The sequence below is a fragment of the Ovis canadensis genome, chromosome Y, assembly GCF_042477335.2.
Source record: "Ovis canadensis isolate MfBH-ARS-UI-01 breed Bighorn chromosome Y, ARS-UI_OviCan_v2, whole genome shotgun sequence".
NCBI lineage: Eukaryota > Metazoa > Chordata > Mammalia > Artiodactyla > Bovidae > Ovis > Ovis canadensis.
This window is the reverse complement of record NC_091271.1, coordinates 1,326,292-1,353,915: the sequence shown is the minus strand read 5'-3', so window position 1 is coordinate 1,353,915 and position 27,624 is coordinate 1,326,292. Positions and strand designations below refer to the sequence as shown.

General features: G+C 52.3%; 1 protein-coding gene across 2 annotated transcripts in view; it reads right to left on the bottom strand.

Moving 5' to 3' along the window:
* LOC138929697 (CD99 antigen-like) overlaps window positions 1-21,558 on the bottom strand; it is a 34,269-nt gene extending 12,711 nt beyond the window's left edge. The window contains exons 1-7 of one of the 2 annotated variants that reach the window (XM_070289536.1): window positions 21,183-21,558; window positions 9,514-9,543; window positions 7,348-7,389; window positions 5,589-5,636; window positions 4,669-4,737; window positions 2,960-3,007; window positions 1,755-1,823 (exon numbers count right to left, since the gene is read on the bottom strand). In XM_070289536.1, the coding sequence (XP_070145637.1) occupies window positions 1,755-1,823; window positions 2,960-3,007; window positions 4,669-4,737; window positions 5,589-5,636; window positions 7,348-7,389; window positions 9,514-9,543; window positions 21,183-21,249 (373 nt within the window). In that variant the 5' untranslated portion in view covers window positions 21,250-21,558. The remainder of the gene's footprint in view (window positions 1-1,754; window positions 1,824-2,959; window positions 3,008-4,668; window positions 4,738-5,588; window positions 5,637-7,347; window positions 7,390-9,513; window positions 9,544-21,182) is intronic. The other variant, XM_070289537.1, reaches the window with a different exon arrangement.
* Window positions 21,559-27,624: the final 6,066 nt, after the last annotated feature.

Sequence of the window (27,624 nt, the reverse complement as noted above, 5' to 3'; positions counted from 1 at the left end):
TCCTGAGCGAGCGCTGCGCATGTCCTGAGCGAGCGCTGCGCATGTCCTGAGCGAGCGCTGCGCATGTACGTGGGCACGTGTGCCTTGCATCTGAGCCTGAGTGTGTGCGCGCACTGTCTGTCTGCTTTGCAGCTCTGTGTCCAGGTACCTCCCCAGCCTGGTTGATTCTCCCCCATCACGCGGGCTCTTCGGCAGTGCTGACCTCCCTCCACCACCCCCCACCCTCCTCAGAGGCCGCCTCCGACGCCCATGCTGACCCCCTGGGACACCCACGTTCTCAACTATGATAAACTAAGAGACCCGCCATTCTGAACGATCAGAAGACACACACCATCTTCAGAATCAGCCATCAGGTGTGGTGGCACCTAACTGCCAAGAAAACTCGTACGATTAAAACCTGCGAACAACTTCAGAAAATGCTTCTGGAATCCTCGTTGGCGAAAAGTTTGACATTATGGATGGAAGGCTGCGAGAAACGTAAAGAGCATATTAAAAAGCAAACCCAGATACAGATCATTGCCGACAAAGGTCTGCACATTGAAAGCCATCGTTATCCCAGCGGTCGTGGACGGATGCGAGAGTCAGACCATCGAGAAGGCTGAGCGCCGCTGATGCTTTGTAACTGCGGTGCTGGAGAAGACTCCTGAGAGTCCCTTGGACTGCAAGGAGACCCAACCAGTACGTTCTGAAGGAAATCGGGCCTGAATCTTCAGCGGAAGGGCTGATGCTGAAGCTGACGCTCCAATACTCTGGCCCCCTGATGCGAAAACCCGACTCACTGGAAAAGACCCTGATGCTGGGAAAGACTGAAGGCAGGAGGAGAAGGGGACGACAGAGGATGAGGTGGGTGGATGGCATCACTGGCTGGGTGGACATGAGTCTGAGCGAGCTCCGGGAGTTGGTGATGGACAGACAGGGAGGCCTGGCGTGCTGCAGTCCATGGGGTCGTGGAGAGTCCGACGCGAGTTGGCAAGTGAACAAGAATGTTATAACACAGTATGAATTAAAGGCTGACAGTTTCACTTACCATTGCTTGCATTTAAACGGATATAAAATACTAGAGAGAATAATCCCCTTCACTGTGTTAGAAGATGGACATTATTCCTATTTTTCCAGGTTAAAAATTAAACAAATAAATCAGTTCAGCCAGTCACTCAGTCTTGACCGACTCTTTGCGACCCCACGGACTGCAGCATGCCAGGCCTCCCCGTCCATCACCATCTCCCAGAGTTTGCTCCAACTCAACGTCCATTGAGTTGGTAATACCATCAAACAAATACATAAATGTGCAAGATATACAAACAAATAATGCATTTCAATGAACAAAAGAAGCCCACTCAAAATGGGAAGTTTCGACAGCTCTTCAGCTGAGAAAACTAATGGCAGTCAAATGTCTCTGAGCACACGAAGATGGGTGAGAAAAAGCAAAAAGCATCAAGAAAAAAACAAAGAGCTTTTGCTCAAGCTCATATGTTTCTCCAGATTCATTCTCTATATTAAAAATCACACTGAATACTTCTGAGCTTTCATTAAAACCTGGTAAGTAAAGTCAGCAAACTAAACATCGAATCCAAAACAACAACAAAAAAAATGTTTTTGAATACTGCTTTCCAGGACTGGAAAATCGGCATTCCCTTGCACAGAGCGTTCACTGTACGATCACGCTAACCCTGGAATGACCGCCTTTCAGCTGACACAGGGATCACGGAAGCCTGAAACGCACACAAGGAACCCCAGGAGCCCCAGGGTCTCACCGTTAGAGTCAGGCTGCTTGGGGTCTGGCTGAGGTTTTGAGTTCGGTGAGTCGGGTGACGCTCCGCCACCTGTGAAAGAGGACGGTTGCACTTATGAGCACTCTGAGGTCAAGAAAGCAAGACATGCGTTCACACTCTGAGGTCAAGAAAGCAAGACATGCGTTTCCACGAGTGCGTGTAAGTCGCTCAGTCGTGTCCGACTCTTCTGCGGCCCCGTGGACTGTAGCCCGCCAGGCTCCTCTGTCCAAGGGATTCTCCAGGCGAGAGCACTGGAGTGGGTTGCCATGCCCTCCTCCAGGGGGTCTTCCAGACCCGGAGATCAAACCCATATCTCTTATGTGTACCGCCTTGGGCAGGCAGGGTTTTGTTTGTTTGTTTTTACCACTGGCACCACCTGGGAAGCGCTTGCATACAGACAGTTAAGTGGGAAATGGAAGTGTGCCCTTTGTCACGGCTGGGGACACCTTGTCGTGCTGGGGATGAACGCACACACAGCCGCCTGCGGATTCGTGTCCGTCGGCATCCAGCTATAACCCTTCACTTCCTGTCTCTCCCACAGAAAATAGAGCAGATGGCTGGGCCAGCTGCAGAACGTGCGGGGTCCAGTGCAGAGTGAAAAATGCATTTTGCACGTCCGTGCTCCAAACTGCACCAGGAATTTCAATACGGCGGCCACACTGAACCGTGAGCAATGAAAGTGTGGCCTCTGTTTGTTCAACCAAAAATGGAGCCCCTTGTGAGTGTGGGGTTCCTGCGTGTTCCCACGTGCCTGTGAGGCTCAGCCCGACCAATGGTATTCAAAGTGCCTTACACACCCCAAAGACTCTAAGAGTTCTAAAACAAAAGATAAGGTACCTGTGTCCAGGTACCTCCCCAGCCTGGTTGATCCTCCCCCATCACGTGGGCTCATGATGTGCCTTTCTTATCGGCGTACAGAAAAAAGCCAAAAACTCAATCACAGAAACCACACACCTATTCCTCAGGGTTTCCCGGTGAAAACAAATTCGACGTCTTTAAGAGAGACACACTCCTTTGAAATGATAAATAATCAAGTCAGACAAATTCGAGTCTTTAAGAGAGACACACTCCTTTGAAATGATAAATAATCAAGTCAGACAAATTCGACGTCTTTAAGAGAGACACACTCCTTTGAAATGATGAATAATCAAGTCAGACACGAAGGAGATTTAAGACAGCCTACTTACCCTTTCCTCCACCATCAAGGGCGTCGTTTAAATCCCAGTTATCATTCCCTAAAGGAGAAAGACAGTGAAGACTGAAGTTGTGCGTGAAATGAAGACCAGAAATGGCTTTCTATACAGACAGTATCGAGTTATCAGGCTGACCAGAAACTCAACAGGAAAACCAAACTCCGACCGTTTTCACAGTCTTAGAAGAATGTAAGGTCAAGAAGAAAAATACAAGGAAAAACGAAATCAAAATAATGAAAGCAACTTATAATTACGCCCCATGGGCCAAGCGGGAATTCCAAATTCTGCCTGCACAGAATTCTTTCCCATTAACTGTCCACCCTATAACCAACCCTCCCAAGTTGCCAATGACTTTCGCAATACAGATGTTACAATGTAAGAACAGATATCTGTGGCCCAATCTGGGCTAGTGCCCACTGAAAGAGGGATTCAACTGACCCAGCTGTGCTCCATAGAAGGATGTTTTCTGTCCACAAAATGAAAGACTCCTGATGGTTTCAGATGCTGCCTTCTTAAAGACTCTTTTTCGAGTCCCAGAGACAACTGGGAGAGCTTATGTATCCACCCAACTCGACTTACCGAGTTATCGTGAGATGCTCCTGGGAAAGTGTTCCTGCCCCAGGGAGCCCGTGATGAGACAAATTCCACTGTTCAAAATTCTCCACCATCCTCTGGGCAAGCTGCCCGAAACAGAGGGTGGTTTCCAGGAGCGGACTATGCGGAGTTTCGGTGGGCAACGGGGAATAGGGAAAGAACTCGTGGAGAAGGCTCTCTGGAATGCTTAAACGCAGGTTTTTCCATCTATGTGTGTGCATGCTCGTACGTGTGTGTGTGTGTGCGTGCGCATGTGTGCATGTGTGTGTCTGTGAGTGTGTATATGGATGAGTGGCTCCTCTGTCCGTGGGGTTCTCCACGCAAGAATACTAGAGTGGACTGCCATACCCTCCTCCAGGGGATCGTCCCGACCCCGGGACGGAGCCCAGGTCTCCCGCATTACAGGCAGATTCTTCACCAGCTGAGCCACCAGGGAAGCCCAAGAATACTGCAGTGGGTGGCCTGTCCCTTCTCCAGGGGATCTTCAAGATCCAGTCATCGAACTGGGGTCTCTTGCGTTGCAGAGTCTTTACCAGCTGAGCTTCCAGGGAAGCCCATGCCTTCCCAAATTGATTCTCTATATTTAAAATCTTACACTGTTTTTCTTTTTTATTAATTTCCATTGCAATCTTGGAAGTAAAATCAGCAAACTAAACATCAAATCCAAAAAAAAAAAAAGAAATCTTTCTGAATACTGCTTTCCAAGACTGGAAAATTGGAATTCCCTTGCACAGAGCATTCACTGTAAGTGAAAGGGAAAGGGAAGTCGCTCAGTCGTGTCCGACTCCTAGCGACCCCACGGACTGCAGCCCACCAGGCTCCTCCGTCCATGGGATTCTCCAGGCAAGAGTACTGGAGTGGGGTGCCACTGCCTTCTCCAATTCACTAATGCTGCTGCTGCCAAGTCGCTTCAGTCATGTCCGACTCTGTGCGACCCCACGGACAGCAGCCCACCAGGCTCCCCCATCCCCGGGATTCTCCAGGCAAGAACACTGGAGCGGGTTGCCATAATTCACTGTAGGATCACGCTAAGTCTGGAATGACCTCCTTTCAGCTGACACAGAGGTCACTGAACTCTGAAACACACACAAGGAGCCCCAGGGTCTCACCAGAAGTGCCAGGCTGCTTGGGGTTTGGCTGAGGTCTTGGCTTCGGCGGCTTGGGTGACACTCGGTCATCTGTCAAAGAGGACGGTTGCAGTTATGAGCACTCTGAGGTCAAGAACACAGAACACGCGTTTGCACGTGTGGGTGCCAAGTCGCTCCAGGCGTGTCCGACTCTCTGTGACCCCATGGACTGTGGCCCGCCAGGCTCCTCTGTCCATGGGATTCTGCAGGCAAGGATACTGGAGTGGGGTGCCATGCCCTCCTCCAGGGAATCTTCCCGACCCAGGGATCAAACCCACGTCTCTTACATCTGGCGCAGCGGCAGGCGGGTTCTTCACCACTAAGCGCCATCTGGGAAGCATTTGCATACAGCTGGCTAACCGGACTGTGGGAAATGAAAGTGTGCCCTTCGTCACGGCCGGGGACACCTTGTCACGGTGGGGATACGTACACGCAGCCACCTGCGGGTTTCTGTCTGTCAGCATCCAGCTGTAACACTTCACTTCCAATAGCAAATAAAGCAGATGGCTGGGCCCGCCACAGAATTTGTGGGGTCCGGTGCCAACTGAGAATGCATTTTGCATATCCTTGCTCAAACTGTTCTACTATTTTGAATACAGCGGCCACACAGCCTTCGTTCCACCAAGGATGGAAGACCTACAGGGCGTGACCCCACGACCCCACGAGGCCAGCCCTGCCCAGGGTGTTTTCATTCTGTCTCATATCCCGCAGACACCGTAAGTTCTAAATCCAAAGAAGACAGACAAAAGCCAAAAGCTCAGAACGAACAAACAATAACACCCGTTCCTTAGGCTTTTCCGGGGGGCAAACTCATTTGATTTCATTAAAAGAGAAAAAAGCCTCTTTGAAATGATCCAATAACCAGGTCAGACCCACAGGAGATTTCCGACAAGACTACTTACCGTCTCCTCCACCACCAATGGCATCGGTCAAATCGAAGTCATCATTCCCTAAAGGAGAAAAGACAGTGAACACTGGAGTTCTGCGTGAACTGAAGTTCTGCAGAAATGGCTTTCGACGCAGACAGTAGAACGTATCAGTGTGTACCAACCGCAATACGGAACTCCTGACCGTGTTCACACCCTTCTTCTCTTCCAGGAAAAGAATCAAAGGGAAAAGTCAAAATCCTGAAAGGTATCTATCAATCAGTTATGGGCCCCCTGGACCAAGGTGGAATTCCGACTTCTGTCTGCATACAATTCTTTCCCCGTTGACTGTCCACCCTGAAACCAACTCTCCCAAGTCGCCCGTGACTCTGGCAACATAGTTGTTATAATACAACAACAGAAACGCGTGGCCTGATTTGGGTTCACATCCAGTGAAAAAGTGATTCGGCTGACCCAGGCGTGCTCGATAAACTGATGTGATGTTTCAGAGGGTTGGAGATTTTAGAGGTGGCCTTCTTTGTCTTAAGGACTCAAGTCCCAGAGACACCCAGGAGAGGTTCTGTGCCCACCCAGCACAAGGTTCTGAGCCATCGTGAGTCATACGCAGGAAACACCATCAGCGTTCCAGGGAGCTCGTGATGGTTCACATTTCCGCTGTCCAACAGTGACTCAGCCAGCACGTTCTGCACGCATGGGTGGGCCAAACACAGAGTCACATGAGTAATGCTATCCTTTACTCACGACGCTTCCCTGGTAGCTCAGACAGTAAAGACATGGCCTGCAATGCAAAAGACCCAGGTTCGACCCCTGGGTCAGGGAGATCCCCTGGAGAGGGCAATGGCAACCCACTCCGGCATTCCTGCTTGGACAGTCCCACAGATGGAGGAGCCTGGCGGGCTACACCGTTCACGGGCTTGCAGAGAGTCAGACATGACTGACTAACACTTTCACCTTTTTACATGAGAAATCCAATAATTAAACGGAGCTGTTATATATACATATGTATATATAAATAAGTGATAAGAGCTCGGTTAACTTTGGGCATTGATTGAATGCTGGGCGGCTAACCCCCAGTGAATCTGTGCGTGCGTGCGTGCGTGCGTGTGTCTGTGTGTGACCTAAGTCACTTCAGTTGTATCCAACTCCCTGCAACCCCATGGACTGTACCCTACCCAGCCCTTCTGTCCGTGGGATTCTCCAGGCAAGAATACTGGACTGGAGTGGGTTGCCACGCCCTCCACCAGGGGATCTTCCCGACTCAGGGGTCGAACCTGCGTCTCTCACGTCTCCTACACTGGCAGGCGGGTTCTTTCCCACTAGCCCCACCTGGGAAGCCGCCCCCACACCCCAGTGAATCTGATCCTTAGGCAGTTCTGTCACTGGTCTCTGAATCTTGAGATTTTTCCAGAAAGGGTGAGTGACATCAGGTATGGTCCTCGTGGACACTGAGATCTGAGTCTGCTCACGGGTTATAAGAGGGTCCCAGCTTCTAAAATTGCTCCTCCCAAGAGATGAGTATTGAAATCCAGTAACAGATACTCGGCATAAAGAGATGCTTCCCACGGGACCCCCAGAGCAGCTCGCCAAAGTGTCAGCGTCTGCTCTTTTACGGCCGCTGCTGGACGTGAGACATCACAGCATCGTTCAAATATTAACCAGGCTGTATCCATTGCGGGCATCTAGCCGTCTGCATCTCCCCCAGCTCCTGGTGAAAGTGGGGTGCATGACAGCTTCTGTGCTGTGTTTTTGGACGCTGAGCACCTCTGCTTCTTACCGGGTGCTGGTTTTTGTGGAGGAGGAGTGGGTTTCTTGTCATCTGTGAAAGAGAAAAGACATTTCAGCCAGGAAATCTGGTGACTGGGAAACACAGTCAACCCTCCACGCTCTCCTGTTTTCCTTCAAAACAGTCAGAGAGAGGTGGTCTTCCCTGGGTGGGTCCAGGAGTTAAGGATCCCCCTGCTAATGCAGGGGTAAGGGATTCAAGCCCTGATCTGGGAAGATCCCACAAGGCAAGTAAGCCCACGCTCCCACAACTCTTGAATCACTTCAAGATAAAACTCTTGAATCCTGCGTGGCCTAGGACCCCTGCTCTGCAACAAGCGGAGCCCCCAAAATGAGAAGCCCGTGTACCCCAACTAGAGAGTAACCCCCGCTCGCCAAAACTAGAGAAAGTCCACGGTCTGCCACAAAGGCCCAGCAGAGCCAAATAAATACGTTTCAGAGAAAGAAAGAAAAAAAATAAAGAGTCAGAAAATGTCTGAAGCATCATGTTTTCCAGACAGCTCAGCCAGCGGCCAAGGAGCGGAAGAGGAAGCCCAGAGAACAGCCGTTCAGCAGCAGGACACGGGGCAGAGCTCGGGGCCTTTGCAGGAGCTGGGGGAGCAGGGGGACAGCGGACCCCTGGCTAAAACTAAAAGGCTGTTCCGGTTTCTTGGGCAGGGCACCCTTTTGGCCGCCTGGGACTCCCACCAAGGCTGACCCTCTGGGCAGCAAGGCAGAGTGGGGCTGAGATCACCTCTTCCCAGCAGCCAAGCAGAAGAAGACTCTCACCATCAAGAATAAGACTATCCCCCTCCCGAACACCCCCAACCGATGGCTTTTGGGAACGCTGCTGCTCTTGTGGTTTCACTGACGCCTCCACATCGGACCCCAGGAGCTAAAAAGAGATGTCCTGGGATGGATCCTGGGCCCCCAGATTCCACGGGAGCCTTAGCATCCAACCTTCTTTACAAAGAGGGTCTTTGCAAGTAACGCTGGTGAAGGTGGGGGTTCATGGTGTATTAGCACAGACCCTTACAGACGAGGGCCCTTACGAGACGGAGACTGGGAGATGGAGAGGCGCTGATGCCAAGTGGCCGCGTGAAAGGAGATGGGGAGATTGGGGAGATGCAGCCACAGGATGAGGGATGGAGTCAGTGTGATCCCGGCGGAACAGCCCACGGGGGGCCGGCCCACAGAAGCCAGCCCACGGGGGACCAGCCCACGGGGGACCAGCTCACAGAAGCCAGCCCACAGAAAATCAGCCCGTGAGAAACCAGCTCACAAAAGTCCAGCCGACAGGAGACCAGCCCACGGGGGACCAGTCCATGGAAAACCAGCCCACGGGAGACCAGCCCACAAGGGACAAGCCCACAGGAAATCAGCCCACAGAGGACCAGCCCCCAGGAAACCAGCCCACGGGGGACAGCCCACGGGAGACCAGCCCATAGGGGACCAGCCCACAAGGGACAAGCCCACAGGAAATTAGCCCACAAGAAACCAGCCCATGGGGGACCAGCCCACAGGAGACCAGTCCATAGATAACCAGCCCACGGGGGACAAGCCCACAGGAAATCAGCCCATGAGGGACCAGTCCACAGAAACCAGCCCACAAAGGACAGCCCACAGGAAATCAGCCCACAAGAAACCAGCTCACAAAAGTCCAGCTCACAGGAGACCAGCCCACAAGGGACAAGCCCACAGGAAATCAGCCCACAGGGGACCAGTCCATGGAAAACCAGTCCACAGGGGACCAGCCCACGGGAGACCAGCCTACAGGGAACCAGTCCATGGAAAACCAGCCCACAGGAGACCAGCCCACGGGGGACAGCCCACGGGAGACCAGTCCACAGGGAATCAGCCCATGGGAGATCAGTCCACAGGAAATCAGCTCACCAAAGACCAGCCCACAGGGGACCACCCACTTCTCCAAGCGCCTGGCAATCCCATGTGGCCTCCTGACCGCCACAGAGTACGGAAGTTATTCAATCCAAAAAAAAAGGATTAACGTATCCCGATGAGAGCATCTCGATTTTCCTCAACAAATGTGAGCCTGGTGATCGCCGTTTAGACGTGTTTCAAAAGATCTACTAATAGTAATATGGTATACAATAGAATATAGTATAGCATAGAATGTATAGAATCTATTCCGAGTCTATAAAATGCTTGCAATCTGACTTACCATCAAGGGCGAGCGATAAATCGAAATCATCTGGAAAAAAAAAAAAAACAGTCCAGTTAGTTACGAAAAATTAAATTCGGAAGGTAAGGAAACAATAAGTAGGGGGCGTGGTTTTGGAAGGTGGATCACGTGTTGAGTTCTCTCTTGGAATATTCACCCTGAAGCCTAAAAGTAAGAACATGTCAGCTTATGCTTTAGACTGTCGACGATCTCCGGGTTTAACATCAATTAAACTAGCGGGAAACCAGGATAATTCTGCACGTGAGTTATTCTAAAAAAAAAAAAGCAGGTCTTTCGAAATCGGCAGGGAACAGCTTTCAGCACTGGGGTGGGTAGCCATTCCTTCCTCCAGGGGGTTCTTCACGCCCCAGGGATCCAACCCGTGTCTCCTGCACTGGCAGGATTCTTCACCATCTGAGTTACCGGAAAAGCCCAATTTCCAACACACGACGGAGAAAGACGTGGAGAGGAAAACCCGTGGCATAACTGTCTATAACTAAACAACCAAAACGTACTTCCTGTAGAAACACCAGACGATCCGGAAAAGGATAACTTTTCCTTTTCTTTCTTAACTGCTGCCGAGAAGGGGGGAACTGCCTTTATTCCGCTGTTGTTCTATCCGGTTGCTGGCTGCTTTATTGAAACGATGTCAACACCATTTCTATTTCCAATTAACGATGAAATGAAGAAAAGCCAAGGTAATTCTGCTGAGCGTCCGGTCAGCAGGAAGGAGAATGGTGGCCGACTGAAGGATCACTGTTCCAATCAGTCCAGTTACTCAGTCGTGTCCGACTCTGCGACCCCACGGACTGCAGCACGCCAGGCCTCCCTCTCCATCACCACCTGCCGGAGTTTACCCAAACTCATGTCCATTGAGTCGGGGATGCCTTCCAACCATCTCATCCTCTGTCGCCCCCTTCTCCTCCCGCCCTCAATCTTCCCCAGAATCAGGGTCTTTGCAAATGTGCACAAATCAAAGATGACACGCACCACCCCTCCCCCCAACCTCAGGAAGTGCCGGGCATCTAACAGGCCACTTTCATCCCCGGGAAGCTCCAGACGGTCACGACATGTTCCGTCCTGCAGAATGTCACACAGAAAGACTAGAACCGCCTCCCTCTCCCTTCCTCTTTTGTGTGGATGCGGGCGGGTGGGCAGCTTTGTGTGCTGAGTGACCGAGTGTGTGTGTGTATGTATCTGTGCCCATTTAGAGTGGCTGGGGATTCCCTGGCAGCTCAGATGGTAAAGAATCTGCCTGCAATGCGGGAGACCCGGGTTCGATCCCTGGGTCGGGAAGACCCCCTGGAGGAGGGCATGGCAACCCTCTCCAGTATTCTTGCCTGGAGAATCCCATGGGCAGAGGAGCCTGGCGGGCTACAATCCATGGGGTCGCAAAGAGTCAGACACGACTGAGCGACTCTCACTCACTTGGGACCCACAGGGGTTGGTGTGCAGGTGTGTGGTATGGGGTGTTTGCATGCGTGTATCCGTATAGGTACGTGTGCTTGCTTTCTGTGTGCAGTGTGGATGTGTGGATTTGCGGTGTGTGTGCAGGCGGGGGTTCCTATACCGATGTGTGGCTTGGGTGTGTAGAGTGTGGGGCAGTGTGTCTCTGTGCGTGATTTTTCCCCCCACGTGTGTATTAAGAACAGGCAGACAGGTATTATTTAAAAAAAAAGAATGCAGTCATGCCGTTTGCGGCCACATGGGTGGACCTGGAGACGATTATACTCAGTGAAGTCAGTCAGACACAGAAAGCCAGATATCATGTATCGCTGACGTGTACAATGTAAAAAAAAACATTAGACCAGTGAAGCTATTTATAAAACCAAAACAGGTTCACAGACACAGGGGACAAACTTGTGGTTCCCAAAAGGCAGAAGTGGCGGTGGGGCGATGAATAAGGGGTTTAAGACTCAGACGCACACACTCCTACATCTGGGCTTCCCAGGCGGCTCGGAAGGTAAGGCACCCGCCTCCCCACGCAGGCGATGCAGGCTGGGTCCCTGGGTCGGGAAGACCCCCTGGAGGAGGGCATGGCGACCCACTCCAGTGTTCCTGCCTGGAGCATCCCGTGGCCGGCCCGCCAGGCTCCCCCGTCCACGGGGTTGCAGAGAGTCAGACATGACTGAGCGATGGCGACGTTCACCCTGGTGCGGATGTGTGCGCTGCAGGTACGCGTTCACGGGTGCGTCTACGCGTGTGTGCGCATGCGCGTGAATACGTATTGCACAAGCGCTGTGTGTGCGCGTGCGCGTGAATACGTATTGAACAAGCGCTGCGTGTGCGTGAATACGTATTGAACCAGTGCACACACCTTCTGTCTGAGGGGGTGCGCACACACTGCCTCCCTGCTTAGCGGCGCTCACTGCAGGCTCAGACGCCCAGCCGGGATGGTTCTCCACCCGTCACCTGGGCGGCGTCTCCACGTTGACCAGGACCCCGCTCTCCCCAGAGGCTGCCTCCTGTCTCCCCACCCCGACTTCAAGAAGCTGACGGCTCCCCTGAGTGCCTCCCACCTCGGCGGGGAGGCCCATACACAGACCCCCCCCCCCCAGCCCAAGCCCCACCCCAGCGATCATGGAGGCGGGGCGGACTGTCCACACGACCAGAAGCTGAGTGCCCGGGGCAGACCTCAGAGGCAGAAACCGTCAAAGCGGTTCGCTCGCTGCAGAGCGTGGCAGGACCCCAGCCCCCAGGCCGGAAGCCTGCAGCGCGTCTGTGGTTTGCAGGCGGTGCCCCTTCAAGCCTCCGGATGTGCTGGAGGAGGGGACAGGGAGGGGGGCACCCCGTGACTCAGACGGGGCGAGGCGGGCCCCAGAGAGGGCACCAGGCAGTGAATCATCACCTAGCATCCTCCCCATCACGCTCGGCCAGCTGGTCTCCTTCCTTCCGTCATCCCATCCTCTCGAGACCCCGGGCGTCCCCAAGGCCTGCGCACTGGGCTCCTCGTGGGGGACACCGTCTGGGGCTTTGCCGCAGAAACCACGAGTCTGTGCCCCTAATAACCACCAAGCCTCCGGGTGCCCAGCACGGAGCTCAAGGCCACGGTCCATCTTCCCTGGAGTCCCGCCAGGGTGACACGTGGGCACACTCCAACGGGAGGACGGGCAGACCATGACACCGAGTCAGCAAAGATCAGTCATCCCGTGGGTGCAGGACACCGAACCACCTCCACGGCGGCATCTCCCGGCTGTCTGAGGGAGCCCTCTCAGAGAGCCCTTGTGCAGCACCACAGGGGGCAAGCAGCCCTTCTCCGGCGCTCAGCCCTCTTCTCACACAGTGTAGACGCCCCGGGCATGATTACAATGGATTAGATCCATCAGCGGTTACAGAGGTGAAGCGCAAGCTGGGGAGAAGTTTTGGGGGGGCAGGTGGGATCTCGGGGGAAGCCAGCATCCGCCTTTGCAGAGGCGGACAGGGAAGCTTGCTTCCTGCAGCCGGACAGGGTGTGTAGTCTATACCACAGGCGACACTCACCTTCTTCCCCAGCCCTGAGTCCCCTTATCTTGCAGGAATGCAGAGAGGACAAGCCACAGCCTCGTGAGAAGCTTATAAGGAGTCTAGCTGGTCTATTCACCTTATCTACAATTTATGTATCATTTATGTGTGATCATTCATCTAACATCTATCTCCTGCAGAAGGGAAAGGCTACCCACTCCCAGGATTCTGGCCTGGAGACTTCCTTGGGCTGTACAGTCCATGGGGGTCGCAAAGAGGCGGACACGACTGAGCGACTTTCACTTTCAAGATCTCAGTTCAGTTCAGTCACTCAGTCATGCCTGACTCTTTGTGACCCCATGGACTGCAGCACGCCAGGCCTCCCTGTCCACCACCATCTCCCAGAGCCTGCTCAAACTCATGCCCATCGAGTCGGTGATGCCATCCAGCCATCTCATCCTCTGTCGTCCCCTTCTCCTCCTGCCCCCAATCCCTCCCAGCATCAAAGTCTTTTCCAGTGAGTCAACTCTTCGCATGAGGTGGCCAAAGTATTGGAGTTTCAGCTTCAACATCAGTCCTGCCAGTGAACACCCAGGGCTGATCTCCTTTAGAATGGACTGGTTGGATCTGCTTGCAGTCCAAGGGACTCTCAAGAGTCTTCTCCAACACCACAGATCAAAAGCATCAATTCTTCGGTGCTCAGCCTTCTTCACAGTCCAACTCACATCCATACATGACCACTGGAAAACGTCAAGATCTACCTACCTATATGCCTCCATCCATCCAACTGTCCAATCATTACATGCATCCATCCAACTGTGCAATTACTTCATCTATTGACCTTAGCTATCTAGCTAGGCATGCATCCTGTCCGTCACCTATAAATCTATAACCCATCATCCATCCATCAATCATCAATCCCATCTACCAAGGGCTGCCTCAGTCCAGCCAGGCCCTGCATGCTGTGCCAAGTCGCTTTAGTCCTGTCTGACTTTTTCCGACCCCGTGGACTGTAGCCCGCCGGACTCCTCTGTCAACAGGGATCCTCCAGGCAAGAGTGTTTGCCACGCCCTCCTCCAGGGGATCTTCCTGACCCAGGGATCGAACCCGGGTCTCCCACATTGCAGGCAGATTCTTTACCAGCTGCACCAGCAGGGAAGCCCCAGTCAGGCCAGTGGTCCTTAACTCAGTCCTCAGCACAGTGGCAGGGGTGGGGGATGCTCTCATGGGTCAGGCAAGCACCCCATCCCCGTGACCTCACCTCCCATGACGGCCCCCTCCCCCACCAAGCCGCTCTCAGACCCACCCAGGCCCTCTGTCTTCATCCTACACCGTGTGAACCCTTGTTCAAGCACTGAAGAATTCACCTGCCTGGCTCCCTTTGTCCAGCAAGGCTTCATTCTGTGCCCAAGATGAAGGCATCTGGATCCTCCACGGATCACTGACCTCTAAGACCATCACAGCAGATGGTGATGGGCCACACTTGAATTCTCGCCCTGCAAAGAGAAATCTGCACGCCTCCTCGCCCGCCCCAGAGGCAGCATCATCTGCTTGCTGTCTACCCCTAATGCGGTCCACCGCGCCCTCGCGGTTACACCACCAAGACGCTTCTGGTTGGTTTGCAGAGGGACAGAGTGCAATCAGACAAGGCTGGGGGTGGGGGTGAGGGGTGGGAGAAGGGGAGGGACGCTGATAAAAAGAAGTGGTCACAATGTTTTTGGCTACAGGGTCTGGGGATGACTAATACCTTCCAAGCTCTGGAATGCAACCCTTCTGACTTTAGCCGCGTGCTCAAGGAAGGGCGGTGAACAAGCGGGAATTCACCCTAACTCTCTGCAGACACTGGGAAATCAATGATTGACGTATCTGGGTTCCTCCTGGCGGATTCTTCATCGTTCTGGGTCAGGATCCTTCATCGTTCTAGGTCTTTCCTTCCTCCTGTGGGTGCTGCCCTACGGAAGTGCCTTTAGTTATTTGCTGGAAAGCTGGTTTGCTGGTGTTAAACGCTCTATAGTAACTGCTTATCTGTAAACCTTTTGATTTCCCTATCAATGTTGAATGAGATCCTTGCAGGTAATCTTGGTTGTAGATTACTTTTTTTTTTCTTTCAGTACTTTAAAGGTATCCTTCCATTCCCTTCTGGCCTGCAGAGTTTCTGCTGAAAGATTAGCTGTTAGGCAAACTCGGAGGTGGGATTCAAGAGTCAGAGGACATGTACGTGTGTGCGTGCTAAGTCGTGTCCGACTCTTTGCGACCCCACTGGACTGTAGCCTGCCGGGCTCCTCTGTCCATGGGATTCTGCAGGCTAGGATACTGGAGTGGGTTGCCATGCCCTCCTCCAGGGGATCTTCCCCATCCAGGTACTGAACCCAGGTCTCCTAACATTTGGCAGGTGGGTTTTTTTTTTTTTTTTACCACTAGTATCAGCTGGGGAATCCCAGACATATGTACGCTTATGGGGATGACAGAGGATGAGATGGTTGGATAGCATCACTGACTCAATGGACATAAGTTTGGGTGAACTCCGGCAGTTGGTGATGGACAGGAGGCCTGGCGTGCTGCAGTCCATGGGGTCACAGAGTCGGACACGCATGAGCGACTGAACTGAAGTGATGGTTAATTCATGTTGCTGCATGACAGAAACCAAGCCAATATTGTAAAGCAATCATCAATCAATTAAAAATATACTTTTTTTAAAGTAATCTTTTTTTTTTTTTTCTCTCTCTCAAAAGCACCCTAAGGAATCATCACTCGGCTCTTTGAAAAGTTGCTGATGTCCTGACTGTCTCTTCTGGACAATAAAGAGATTCTATCAAACACTTTCACGGGCAGAACGCAGAGCAAAAAGAAAGAGGTTTCAGACTTGCAAACGCATGTCAAAGTCCCCACCCAGCCTGTGACCCTCAGGAACAAAGAGGTTTCACTATGAAGCCAGGTCCACCCAGAGACACGAACCGGTCTGAAACCATACCAGGGGTTACTTAGCAAAGTGTGGGCAGAAGCAACCTGGTGTTTGCTCCTCTGACCTGTCTGATGATCTTCTTCTTTGAACGCACTCAACTCATAGCACGTCAGAGGTCTCGAACTCCCCACCCCACCACCCCATGGAGAAACACTGGGGAATTATTAAAAAAAAAAAAAAAAGGAACTTTTTGGTCTCCGGTTTACAAGACTTAAAAAAAAAAATCTCAGTTAGCTAAACGGTGGGTGCACCGACTCATTCTAAGACAAAGCTGAAACTAACACACCCATACGCCAACTCCCAAAACTGCTCTAGGAACCCGGTGAAGAATACGAACAGGAAATTTAAAAAAAACCAAAAGGAACTTCTGTTTCCCTACACGAAGAGATACAGCTGCAGCTGTGACAGGCACGGGCAGACCTGGTTTTACTGTGTTTTCCTTGACAGTTATTTATTTATTTTAACAAATCAAGGGTTTGGGGCAATCCGGCTCCAACGCCACCAAATTTACAGGCTCTATTTTCACTGTAACTTGGGCTCGCTTCTTGTCTGTGTGTCATATTTTGGAGATTCCTGGGACCTTTCAAACTTTTTATTATGGTCGTACGTGCAGTCATGTCACCTGGTCCAACCCTTCATAGAAAATAGACAGGGAAACAATGGAAAGACTGAGAGACTTCATCTTGGGGAAGGGGTGGGGGCTTCAAAATCACAGCAGATGGTGACTGCAGCCATGAAATTGAGAGACGCTTGCTTATTGGAAGAAAAGCTATGACCCACCTAGACAGCATATTAAAAAGCAGAGACACTACTTTGTCAACAAAGGTCCGTCTAGTCAAAGCTATGGTTTTTCCAGTCGTCATGTATGGATGGGAGAGTTGGACCGTAAAGAAGGCTGAGTGCCAAAGAACTGATGCTTTTGAGCTGTGGTGTCGGAGAAGACTCCTGAGAGTCCCTTGGACTGCAAGGAGATCCAACCAGTCCATCCTAAAGGAACTCACTCCTGAATATTCCTTGAAAGGACTGATGCTGAAGCTGAAACTCCAATACTTTGGTCACCTAATGGGAAGACCTGACTCATTGGAAAAGACCCTGATGTTGGGAAAGATTGAAGGCGGGAGGAGAAGGGGGCGACAGAGGATGAGATGGCTGGGTGGCATCACTGACTCCATGGACATGAGTTTGAGCAAGCTCTGGGAGTTGGTGATGGACATGGAGGCCTGGGGTGCCACGGTCCATGGGGTCGTAAAGAGTCAAACACAACACACCATTTGCGTGTCCCATACAACCAGGCCGTTCTCCCAGGAGGACACGAGCATAAAAAAATACTCACAACTGCTGAGTGTGGTAGAAGAGTGTGTGTGTGTGTGTGTGTGTGTGTGTGTGTCTTTCTCCCATATGGTTGTAAGGGTGATAATTAATTAGGACTGGGCCTTCCTCGGTGGTCCATTGGTTAAGAATCCACCCACCAATGCAGGAGAACAGAGGTTCGATTCCCGGTCCGGGATGATCCCAAATGCATCAGAGCAACCAAGTCCAGGCAGTACAGCTACCGAGTCTGGACTCCCAAGTCCGGGAGCCGCAGGGACTGACGCCCCATGCCCAGACCTGCTGCTCTGCAACTGGACGGTAACCCACACTCGCCACAACAAGAGACTGACCCTTTGCGAGTGTGCTCAGGCCTGTCTGACTCTTTTGCGACCCTGTGGACTGCAGCCCACCAGGCTCCTCTGTCCATGAGATTCTCCAAGCAAGAAGACTGGAGTGGGTTGCCGTTCCCTTCTCCAGGGGATCTTCCCGACCCAGGGTTCAAACCCAGGTCTCTTGGATTGGAAGGCGGATTCTTTACCGCTGAGCCATCCGGGAAGTCTAACAAAGACCCAGTGCCCAGGAATAGAACCTGGGTCTCCGGCATTGGTAAGCGGATGGATTCTTTATCATCTGAGTCCCCAGTGCAGCCAAAAAAAAAAAAAAATCCACAAAAGCTCTGTTGGAAACAGGTACAGACTTCTCTTCCCTCGCTGTTTTCATGATACATACAGTCATATCATCTGGTCCCAACCCTTCATAGCAAAGAGATGGGGAAAAATGCAAACAGTGACAGACTTCATTTTCTCGGGCTCCAAAATCACGGCAGACGGTGACTGCAGCCATGAAATTAAAAGACACTTGCTCCCTGGAAGAAAAGCTGTGACCAACCTAGACAGCGTATTGAAAAGCAGAGACGTGACTTTGCCAACACAGGTCTGTCTAGTCAAGGCCAAAGTCCTTTCTCTGCCCTTTTCAAAGGTGGGTAAATATTTTGCATGGCTAAAGGAACCTGTTTTGACAACCTGTACTGAAGGGGTGACATTTACTTAGCTGCTTTTACTTTATATATATATATATATATATATATATATATATATATATATATATTTTTTTTTTTTTTTTTTTTTTTTTTTTTTTTTTTGACGACACCAGGTGCTAGCTGGGGCTCCCCTGACGACTCAGACAGTAGAGACTTTGCCTGCAGTTCAGGAGACCGGGGTTTGATCCCTGGGTCTTCTTTGCAGCATGTGGAAATAATTCCCCGACTAGGAATCTAAACCATGCCCACTGTACTGGCAGCTCAAAGTCTTAGCCACTGGGTCACCAGGGAAGTCCATGAAGGGTTAGTTGCTCAGTCGTGTCTGACTATTCTGTGACCCCATAAACTGCAGCCCTCCAGGCTCCTCTGTCCATGGGATTCTCCAGGCAAGAACAGTGGAGTGGGTTGCCATGCCCTCCTCCAGGGGATCTATCTGGCCCAGGAATCGAACCCAGGGCTCCTGCACTGGCAGGCGGATGGATTCTTTACCATCTGAGCCCCCATGCTAACTGCTAAGTCACCTCAGTCGTGCCCGACTCTGTGCGACCCCATAGACGGCAGCCCACCAGGCTCCTCCGCCCATGGGATTTTCCAGGCAAGAGTACTGGAGTGGGGTGCCACTGCCTTCTCTGAGGGAAGCCCGTTATATACCCACAAAAGCACTTCTGGAGATCCATAAACGCACTATGCCTTATTAACCCTAAGAACTGGTGCAGGAAAAGACTTGCCTGGCCATCCGAGGGGTTAAGACTCTAGGCTTCCGTGTATGCGGAATCGAGGGAAAAATGGTAGAGACGCACCTCTCTCTCTGCAGGGCAGGAAGAGAGCGGCAGATGTGGAGGACGGATCGGACGGACAGAACGGGGGAAGGAGAAGGCGGGATGAACGAGCAGAGCAGCTCGGCCACGCGTATACTACCACACGCAGGAGAGCGAGCTGGTGGGCAGCTGGCGAACAGTGCAGCCTCATGGGGGCTAGAAAAACTCTAGCCAGCCGGTGTGACTCACACACAGCAACAGACAAACAACAAAGCGCTCTCACGGAGAACTTTACGGTGGAGCAAACCCAGGCAGGTTTTAAGGCAGGAAAGAGAGAAACAGGAAACCCAATCCCGGCCCTCCCCACCACGCTATAAAAGTATTCCAGCAAGTCCCCGTGGATCAGGCTGAATGTCTTTTAAAGCCTCCCCCCAAACGCACAAGTTCTTGAACGTGTTTTAAACTGAAAGCCGCTTTTGTGACCGCTCCCCGCCCCCCCCCCCCCCCCCCGGAATGCAGCCCACCAGGCTCCTCTGTCCATGGGGTTCTCCAGGCCAGAATACCGGAGTGGGTTGCCATGCCCTCCTCCAGGGAAATCTTCCCGACCCAGGGATCCAAACGGGGTCTTCTGCACAGCAGGCGGATTCTTTAGCAGCTGAGCCACCAGGGAAGGGGCACAGTTTAAAAGTTCACACATTAATTAGCAAGCCCTCCCTAAGACAAACAGCAGGCGGGAGCCAGGGCATAAAAAATGCAACCTTCATAGCGCTGAGCTGGAAATTTCCATATCAACATTTTTTTTTAGGTCTTTGGGGTCCTGCAGTCTGGTTCCTAAACCATGCCTACCACTGATCTATCCAGTCCTGAAGACTGGACACCTTTCCTGCCGCTGTTTCCTTAAAAAATAACCATATATAAAGGAGAGAAAGCAACCGTTAATTGGAGAAACCGGTTTGTTTTTTTTTTTTAAGCCACACCCAGCAACTTTCCTTTTAAAAGGACAGAGAAGGCTGGAAACCAGGATCTCAACTTCCATTTTAAAAGGAGAAAGAAAAATGCCCCCAACGGCACGCTGGGCGTCCTTTATTTTTTTCCAGGGTTTTTACATAGCTGATCATTAGGCGTCTCTTGGATGCCGAGCCCTGCACCCGAGTGGCGCGCTCATCAAGACACACGGCCCTAAGACACACACACACACACACACACACACACACACACACACACACACACACACACACACACACACCGCTTGATGGTCTCCAGGCACACACACACACACACACACACACACACACACACACACACACACACACACACACACACACACACACACACACACACACACACACACACACACACACACACACACACACACACACCGCTTGATGGTCTCCAGGCCTCCGAGTTTTTCCTGCCTCCCTCCCCTTCTCCCGGGTTTCAGGCTCCCGGGCCGAGTCCAAATTTAGGCCGGGGCCGTAGGGCGTGGCTCCGGGAAAGCAGCCGTCACCAGGCCCGGCCCGCGCGCAGCTGGGACCGGGGCCCCTGCAGGGGCGCACGGGTGGGCCCCGCAACGAAACGGGAAGAGGGACAGAGCGGGAGGTGGGGTCTCGGGGCGGGGGGCGGTCTGAGGCCGCCGCCAATGCCCATTGGGTGCCTCCAACTTGAAGACTTTGTGGATTTGAAAGCAAACAAACTACTGCAAAAAAAAAAAAAAACTTCGAGAGGGTCCGCCTCCAAAGGCGCACCGGGAGAAAGCGAGCGGAAAGAGGGAGCCCGCCTCCTTGCGGCGTCGGCCACCGGCTGGCATAGCGGATCCTTGCCGTGGGGAGGAGAGCCCTAGGGGTCCCCGGCGCCGATCCGCCCCGCGCGCCCCGGCTCCAGCCACACAAAGTAAGCCTCCCACCGAGGCGCGTGTCCCGGCATCGTGCGCCCCCACCAGGCAGGTGAGCCCCGACACCGTCCGCCCCCAGGTAACCCTCCCCAAGTGCGCCCCCCAAACTGCGTGCCAAACGATGTCCACCCGCCACGGATCGCCTCTTAAGGTTCGCCGCGCCCCCTTCCCTGGGGTCCCAACGCGGGTGGCCAAGTCCGATCCGCGCGCCCCTGGTCGTGGTCGGGTGCGGGGGCGGCGGGTGCCCACCGGCCGGCGCTCACTCACCCTGGGTGGACACCAGGCTTCCGAGCAGGCCGAACAGGAGCAGCGTTAGGGCGGCCCGACGCGCCATGGTGCGCCCCTCGCAGCGCAGGGAGCGTCCCGGGAGTGGCGCGCGCGCGGGCTGCCGCACGGGCTGCGGCGGGTGGGCAGGACTACCCCACCCGGCCCGCCCGGGGCGGGGCGGGCAGGCGGGCGGAACCCGGGGCGGGAGCGGCGCCGTCGCCCCGCCCCGGCCTGAACTCGCCCCGCCCGCGGCCGCCGCCCCAAACGCTGGGCCCCCGGGGAGCAAGCCGCCGGGGAGGGCCGCGCGGGCTGGAATCCAACCCTCTCCGGCTCGGGCCGCGTCTCTCCGCCCCGCTTCCTCTGCTGTCTTCTTGGGAACCCCTAGACAGACTCCCTTCCCCTCCCCTTCTCTGTTAAGTGTGCTCCCCTCTGCCTTGCACGCCGCAGCCCGCGGCCCGAGTCCAGCCTGGACCAGCACACCGCAGAGCGTGGGTGAGGCTTATAAGGGCGCAGGGCGGACGCCCCTGGGGCTTCCCAGGTGGCCTTAGCGGTAAAGCACCCGCCTGCCTCTGCAGGAGACGTGGGTTCGATCCCTGGGTGGGGAAGATTCCCTGGAGGAGGGCATGGCAACCCACTCCACTGTTTTTGCCTGGAGAATCCCATGGACAGAGGAGCCCGGTGGGGCTACAGCCCATGGGGTCACACAGAGTCGGACACGACTTGATCCTTACTTCCCAGACTGGCCAAGAACCTCCTTTGCAGGTTCTTTGCATTCCCTAAGCATCTTCCCCCCAGAGGCAGGAATGGGGAGGTGCAGGCCACCGGGCCTTCTTACCCATTCCAGGCAGCTGGCGCCCAGGGTGGGGGTGGGGAGAGACCTTTTCTGGGGACAGTCGCCAGCCACAGCTGCAGCGTGGCCCTTTGGCCCTGTCCCAGGCTTAGGTGGGTGCTAAGAACCTTCAGTCGTGTCCGACTCTCTGCCACCCCATGGACTGTGGCCCGCCAGGCTCCCCTGTCCATGGGATGCTCCTGGCAAGAATACTGGAGTGGGTGGCCATGCCCTCCTCCAAGGGAATCTTCCTGACCCAGGGATCGAACACATGTCTCCTGCATTGGCAGGTTGTTTACTGCTGGCGCCACCTGGGGAAGTGAAGCGCTTAAAATGCTCTCTGCCTGCCTTCAGGGCCTTGGGACAGCGGGTGAGACCTAGAACAGCCCTGAGTCACCGTTTCATCATTCCACCCTGCCCCCTGGCTCAGACCCTCCCCATCACACGCCTTTCCACTCAGGATGACTCAGAACCCTCCTCCCATTCCACCCCACCCCCTCCACACGCACGCACGCACGCACGCACGCACGCACGCACACCGCTGTCCTGCCGATACCTTCTGCCGGTACACACAGCGGACACGTGTTCCCCTGTGTGGGACACACAGCTGGCTCGAGAGGTGCAATGACCCACACACACCCCAGGACTCCTTGACAGCTGAACAAACACTTCGGAGGCGCGGAGAACGGTGGTTCTTTTTTCTTGGCCAATGGAAACCCCAACACACACAAGATTGCAGTTACATAATGTAATCATGTGGGGGACGGGGCAGGGGACAGAAAAACAGAAAAACGGCCTGTGGAAGTGTTACTTTTTTATAGTTAACGTGGATTGACTGCTCAGTCAGGGAGCCCCCCCACCTCCGCCTCCCCTCCCCTGCAATGCGTGCGTGCTAACTCCCTTCAGTCGTGTCTGACTCTTTGCAACCCCAGGAACTGTAGCCTGCCAGACTTTTCTGTCCATGGGATCCTCCAGGCAAGAATACTGGAGTGGGTTGCCATGCCCTTCTCCAGGGCATCTTCCCGACCCAGGCATCGAGCCTTCATCTCCTGCGTTGGCAGGCGAGTTCTTTACCGCTGAGCAACCTGGGAAGCCCAGAGAGACCCACACCTCCTTGCAAACTTCTCTCTGCATCTTTTTCCGCGTCTCACTTTCCAGGCTTTTCACTCTGCCAATTATCGTGGTCTGGGGGCCAGTAGAGGGTGTGGACCTTGGGCGGTTGTAAACAAGAGGACTTCTGGGACGCTTCTTAGGGAGGAAAGGGATTCTGGAGCTGCTGCAGCCGTGTTGCCACCTTGAGGTAAGTCAGCCTCTCAGTGAAGGAGCCATGTGCTTCCTGGCAGATTCCAAAGACCCTTCCCTGGGAGCTTTCCACTTCATCCCAAGTACCTTCAGAAGAAAGACCCTACCTGGCAAATCTCCACCCTCTGACAACTGCCCTGCACCATGGCTGACACGTTTCTCTTTTTAGAAGCTTCTGGAAGCTGGGCATATTTGATCAGTGAGAGACTTGAGTCCCCACCATCAGCCGTCATCTTTGGCACCACTGCGCTCTGAATGGCAGGCTTGGAGTTTTTTTTCTTTATGTCTCTCCAGAGACGCATTTTGAAGACTTCTCTGATTCATTATGATGACTTTGCTTTTTTTTTTTTTTTCTTTCAGTGCTGCTTTCCTTGGTTCCAAACAAAAAAAAATTTCCATAACATCATGCAGACGCTTTGGCTTCCAAGAGGCTCTAACTTCCAGAATGAAATTAAGTTAGTTGAAAAACCTTCCTGCCTTGTATCCAAACACCACGGAACTGGAGTGAAGTTCATTAGCCAGACCAGGAGTGGGACCAAGCGCATTTGGGGACAGGCAAGCAAAGGGGCTTATTAGGTCAATGCATTCAGCTAACGTTGTGTTCAGTTGCTAAGTTTTTGTACATGTATTGCTTGAAGCTTCAGCTTCAGCAACAGTCCTTGCAATGAATATTCAGGACTGATCTCCTTTAGGACAGACTGGTTGGATCTCCTTGCAGTCCAAGGGACTCTCGAGAGGCTTCTCCAACACCACAGTTCAAAAAGCATCCATTCTTGGGCGCTCGGCCCGTCTTTATCGTCCAGCTCTTGTGAGTAAGCTCTTTGTCTGCTGGAGATCTCAGCATGGCAGTTTGCTTTGGCTGATCGTGTTCAGGATCTAAGTTGTGTTCAATTCTTTGCCACCTCATGGACTATAGCCTGTGAGGGTCATCTGTCCTTCACTTTCTCCCAGAGTTTGCTTCTGATACCTGTCCACTGAGTCAGTGATGCCAGCCAACCATCTCATCCTCTGTCATCCCCTTCTCCTCCTGCTTTCAGTCTTTCCCAGCATCTGGGTTTCTTTTTTTTTTTCCCAATGAGTCAACTCTTTGCATCAGGTGCCCAAAGTATTGGCGCTTTGGCTTCAGTCCTTCCGGTGAGTATTCAGGGTTGATTTCCTTTAGGATTGACTGCTTGCTGGGTGTCAAGCAAATGAAGCTACTCCGGTAACAGCTTCGATATATACATACCAGTTGAACCACAGGACGTGACCAAGGTTGGACCATTTCTGACGGATGCAAAAGGCAATTCTGCATGTCACTGTTACTCTTGGTGTCTCCCAGTCTTAGTCTGGGACCTAATCTATTTCTTCAGTTTTTAACGGCTAGTTCATCTGACTGGTCCATTTGTAATCTGCCGTCCCAGCCAGACCTTTGTGTTTACGTATGTGTGTTAAGTGACTTCAGTCGTGTCCGACTCTTTGCAACCCCATGGACTGTAGCCCGCCAGGCTCCTCTGTCCATGGGATTCTCCAGGCAAGAGCACTGGAGTGGGTTGCCATGCCCTCCTCCATGGGATCTTTGCAACCCAGGGATGAAACCTGAGTTTCTTTTGTCTCGTCCCTTGGCAGGAAGGTTCTTTAACCACTAGCGCCACCTGGGAAGCCCATATATATATATATATATAAACTGTGAAACAGACATGTGCACACAGGTTAAACAACAGACGCTTATTCCCACAGTCCGGGAATAAAGTGGCTCCTGTTTGGGCGCCACTTTCCGGGGTCCAGGTGGGCGTGAGGAACTCTGCCCATGGCAAAGGTCATGAGGAAGGAGGCTTCGGCATACGCAAAGGCGGATCGAGCCTCAGGAAACCCCCTGTTCCCGAGCATCTACCCCCAAAACCAGGGTCTGCCTACTTTACTGTTTCATGCTCTCACCTATACCTCTGACTTTACGGGGGGCTGACCCCCATTACCTCTCTCGGAGAAGGAGTTAACTTACAGCTCCAAGTCAATAAAAATTCCTGGGCGTGACAAGAGTGTTTCAACTTACGAACTCCTCTGAAGGTTATCTAGCCCGCCTGTACAGTTTCGTCCAGCCACATGTGATTGTTTACAGCCTCCCAATTGTGAGAGGCACGAGATGTTTTAAACTTACTAAAGGCAGATTCTTTTGGGAAGTTAGAAATTATTGGTATAGTGGGTTGGTTAAGAATTATATTGATGAAGGGTTTTTCATTTGTTGTGCCAATAATTGCTGCTAATTCCCTGCCCTGGGTGTAACAAGGGTGTCTCAGGTCAAACCTCTCAGCCAGCTAGGCAGACTAGCTTGTGTGACAGGATTATCCACACTCCTGCCACTATACACATGATTGTTTACTACCTCTCAACCATAAACAGCACAGAGAGTTTGGAGTATTTTGAAAATGTTAATTAGCATAGGGCTTTTCTCATTGTTGAGTCAATGATTGCCGCCAGGCCTCCATATCCTTAGGCACCTGGGAATATATTAATGTATTTAGAATATAGAAAAGGAAATACAGTAGTTTTTGATGTTAGCAATACTAGACTTTTTTGAGTTAATGAATTTTCTCTTCTGGTATAGATCACTGTACTTTGTTATAAATCACTGTGTCCTTGCTATGTAAAAATGTAACTTTATCACTATAGACTAAATAGATCTTAGGAACATTGGTGAAGGGTTTTCATTTGTTGGGCTGATCTTTGCTGCTAAATCTCCATATTCCCTGCCCTTATAATGAATATAACTAGCATATAGGAGAAATAAGTATTAACCTTTAAGATTAATCATGTTAACCTTAGGTCAAATAAATTCCTTTCTTAGTTGTAACCCACTACACCCTCTCCCAATAGGAATGCAACTTTATCTGCCACCTTCAGAGGGTGGTGCCTGGTTTAAGAAAAAATACCCTTGGAAAAAATCAGTTTTTTGGTTATCAGAAAGAAAGGGTTATCAGAAAGAAAATGTCAGCAGGCCTCATGGCCAGAAGATGATGTAAAACCCCTAAGACCTTTATGTATACTTTTATGTGAGGCACCTGATTTTGATAAAGGTCAGGACTGCTGACCCCTGCATGACTTTAAAATTTCCAGTTATCTCTATGTGTAACAAAAGGTATATAAGCAAACCTAAAAAATAAAGAAATCGGATCAGTTTCTGGAAAGACTGATTCCCCCATGTCGTTTCTTTCTTGCTCCCTGTTTTTCTGGCTGAATTCTCATCTGAAGCATGGGTGCCCGCCACGTCTACTTACTTGCCCCGGCTTTTAAGTTCCACATGAGAAGGAGCCCAAGGAGGGGCACCTTCCGATATTCAAGTGGTGCCGGTGGCCCAACGTAGATGGTGCAAATTCCCTATCTTGGAATTTTATTGGTATCCCACGTAAACCAAGTTATTCAGCCTCTTTTTCTCCACTAATATTTCCTACTACACTATCCGTTTCCAGTCTCTCTATATATCTGTAATTAAATAAGTTTTTTCCTAGGATGCTGATTCCGTCTCCCCTTCGAATTACCCTGGATCCACCGGGGTTGGACCCCGGCAAGGCAAGAGCACTGGAGTGGGTTGCCATGCCCTCCTCCACGGGATCTTTGCAACCCAGGGATGAAACCTGAGTCTCTTTTGTCTCGTCCCTTGGCAGGCGGGTTCTTTACCACTAGCGCCACCTGGGAAGCTCATATATATATATATATAAACTGCAAAACAGACGTGTGCACACAGGTTAAACAACAGACACTTATTCCCACAGTCCTGGAGGCTGGAAGTCTGAGATCCTGCAGTAGGCGGGTTCTGTGTCTGGTGGGGCCAGCTTCCTGGCTGGCGGGTGACCACCTTTCCTCTGTGTCCCCACCTGTTGGAGGGACGGCTCTGGTGCCTCTTCCTCTTCAGTTCAGTCACTCAGTCATGCCCGACTCTCTGCGACCCCAGGGACTGCAGCACACCAGGCCTCCCTGCCCATCACCATCTCCCAGAGTGTACTCAAACTCATGTCCATTGAGTCGGCAATGACATCCAGCCATCTCATCCTCTGTCGTCCCCATCTCCTCCCACCTTCAATCTTTCCCAGCATCAGGCTCTTTTCAAATGAGTCAGCTCTTCACATCAGGTGGCCAAAGTACTGGAGTTTCAGCTTCAACATCAGTTCTTCCAATGAACACCCAGGACTGATCTCCTTTAGGATGGACTGATTGGATCTCCTTGCAGTCCAAGGGACTCTCAAGAGTCTTCTCCAACAGCACAGTTCCAAAGCATCAATTCTTCGGCGCTCAGCTTTCTTCACAGTCCAACTCTCACATCCATACATGGCTACT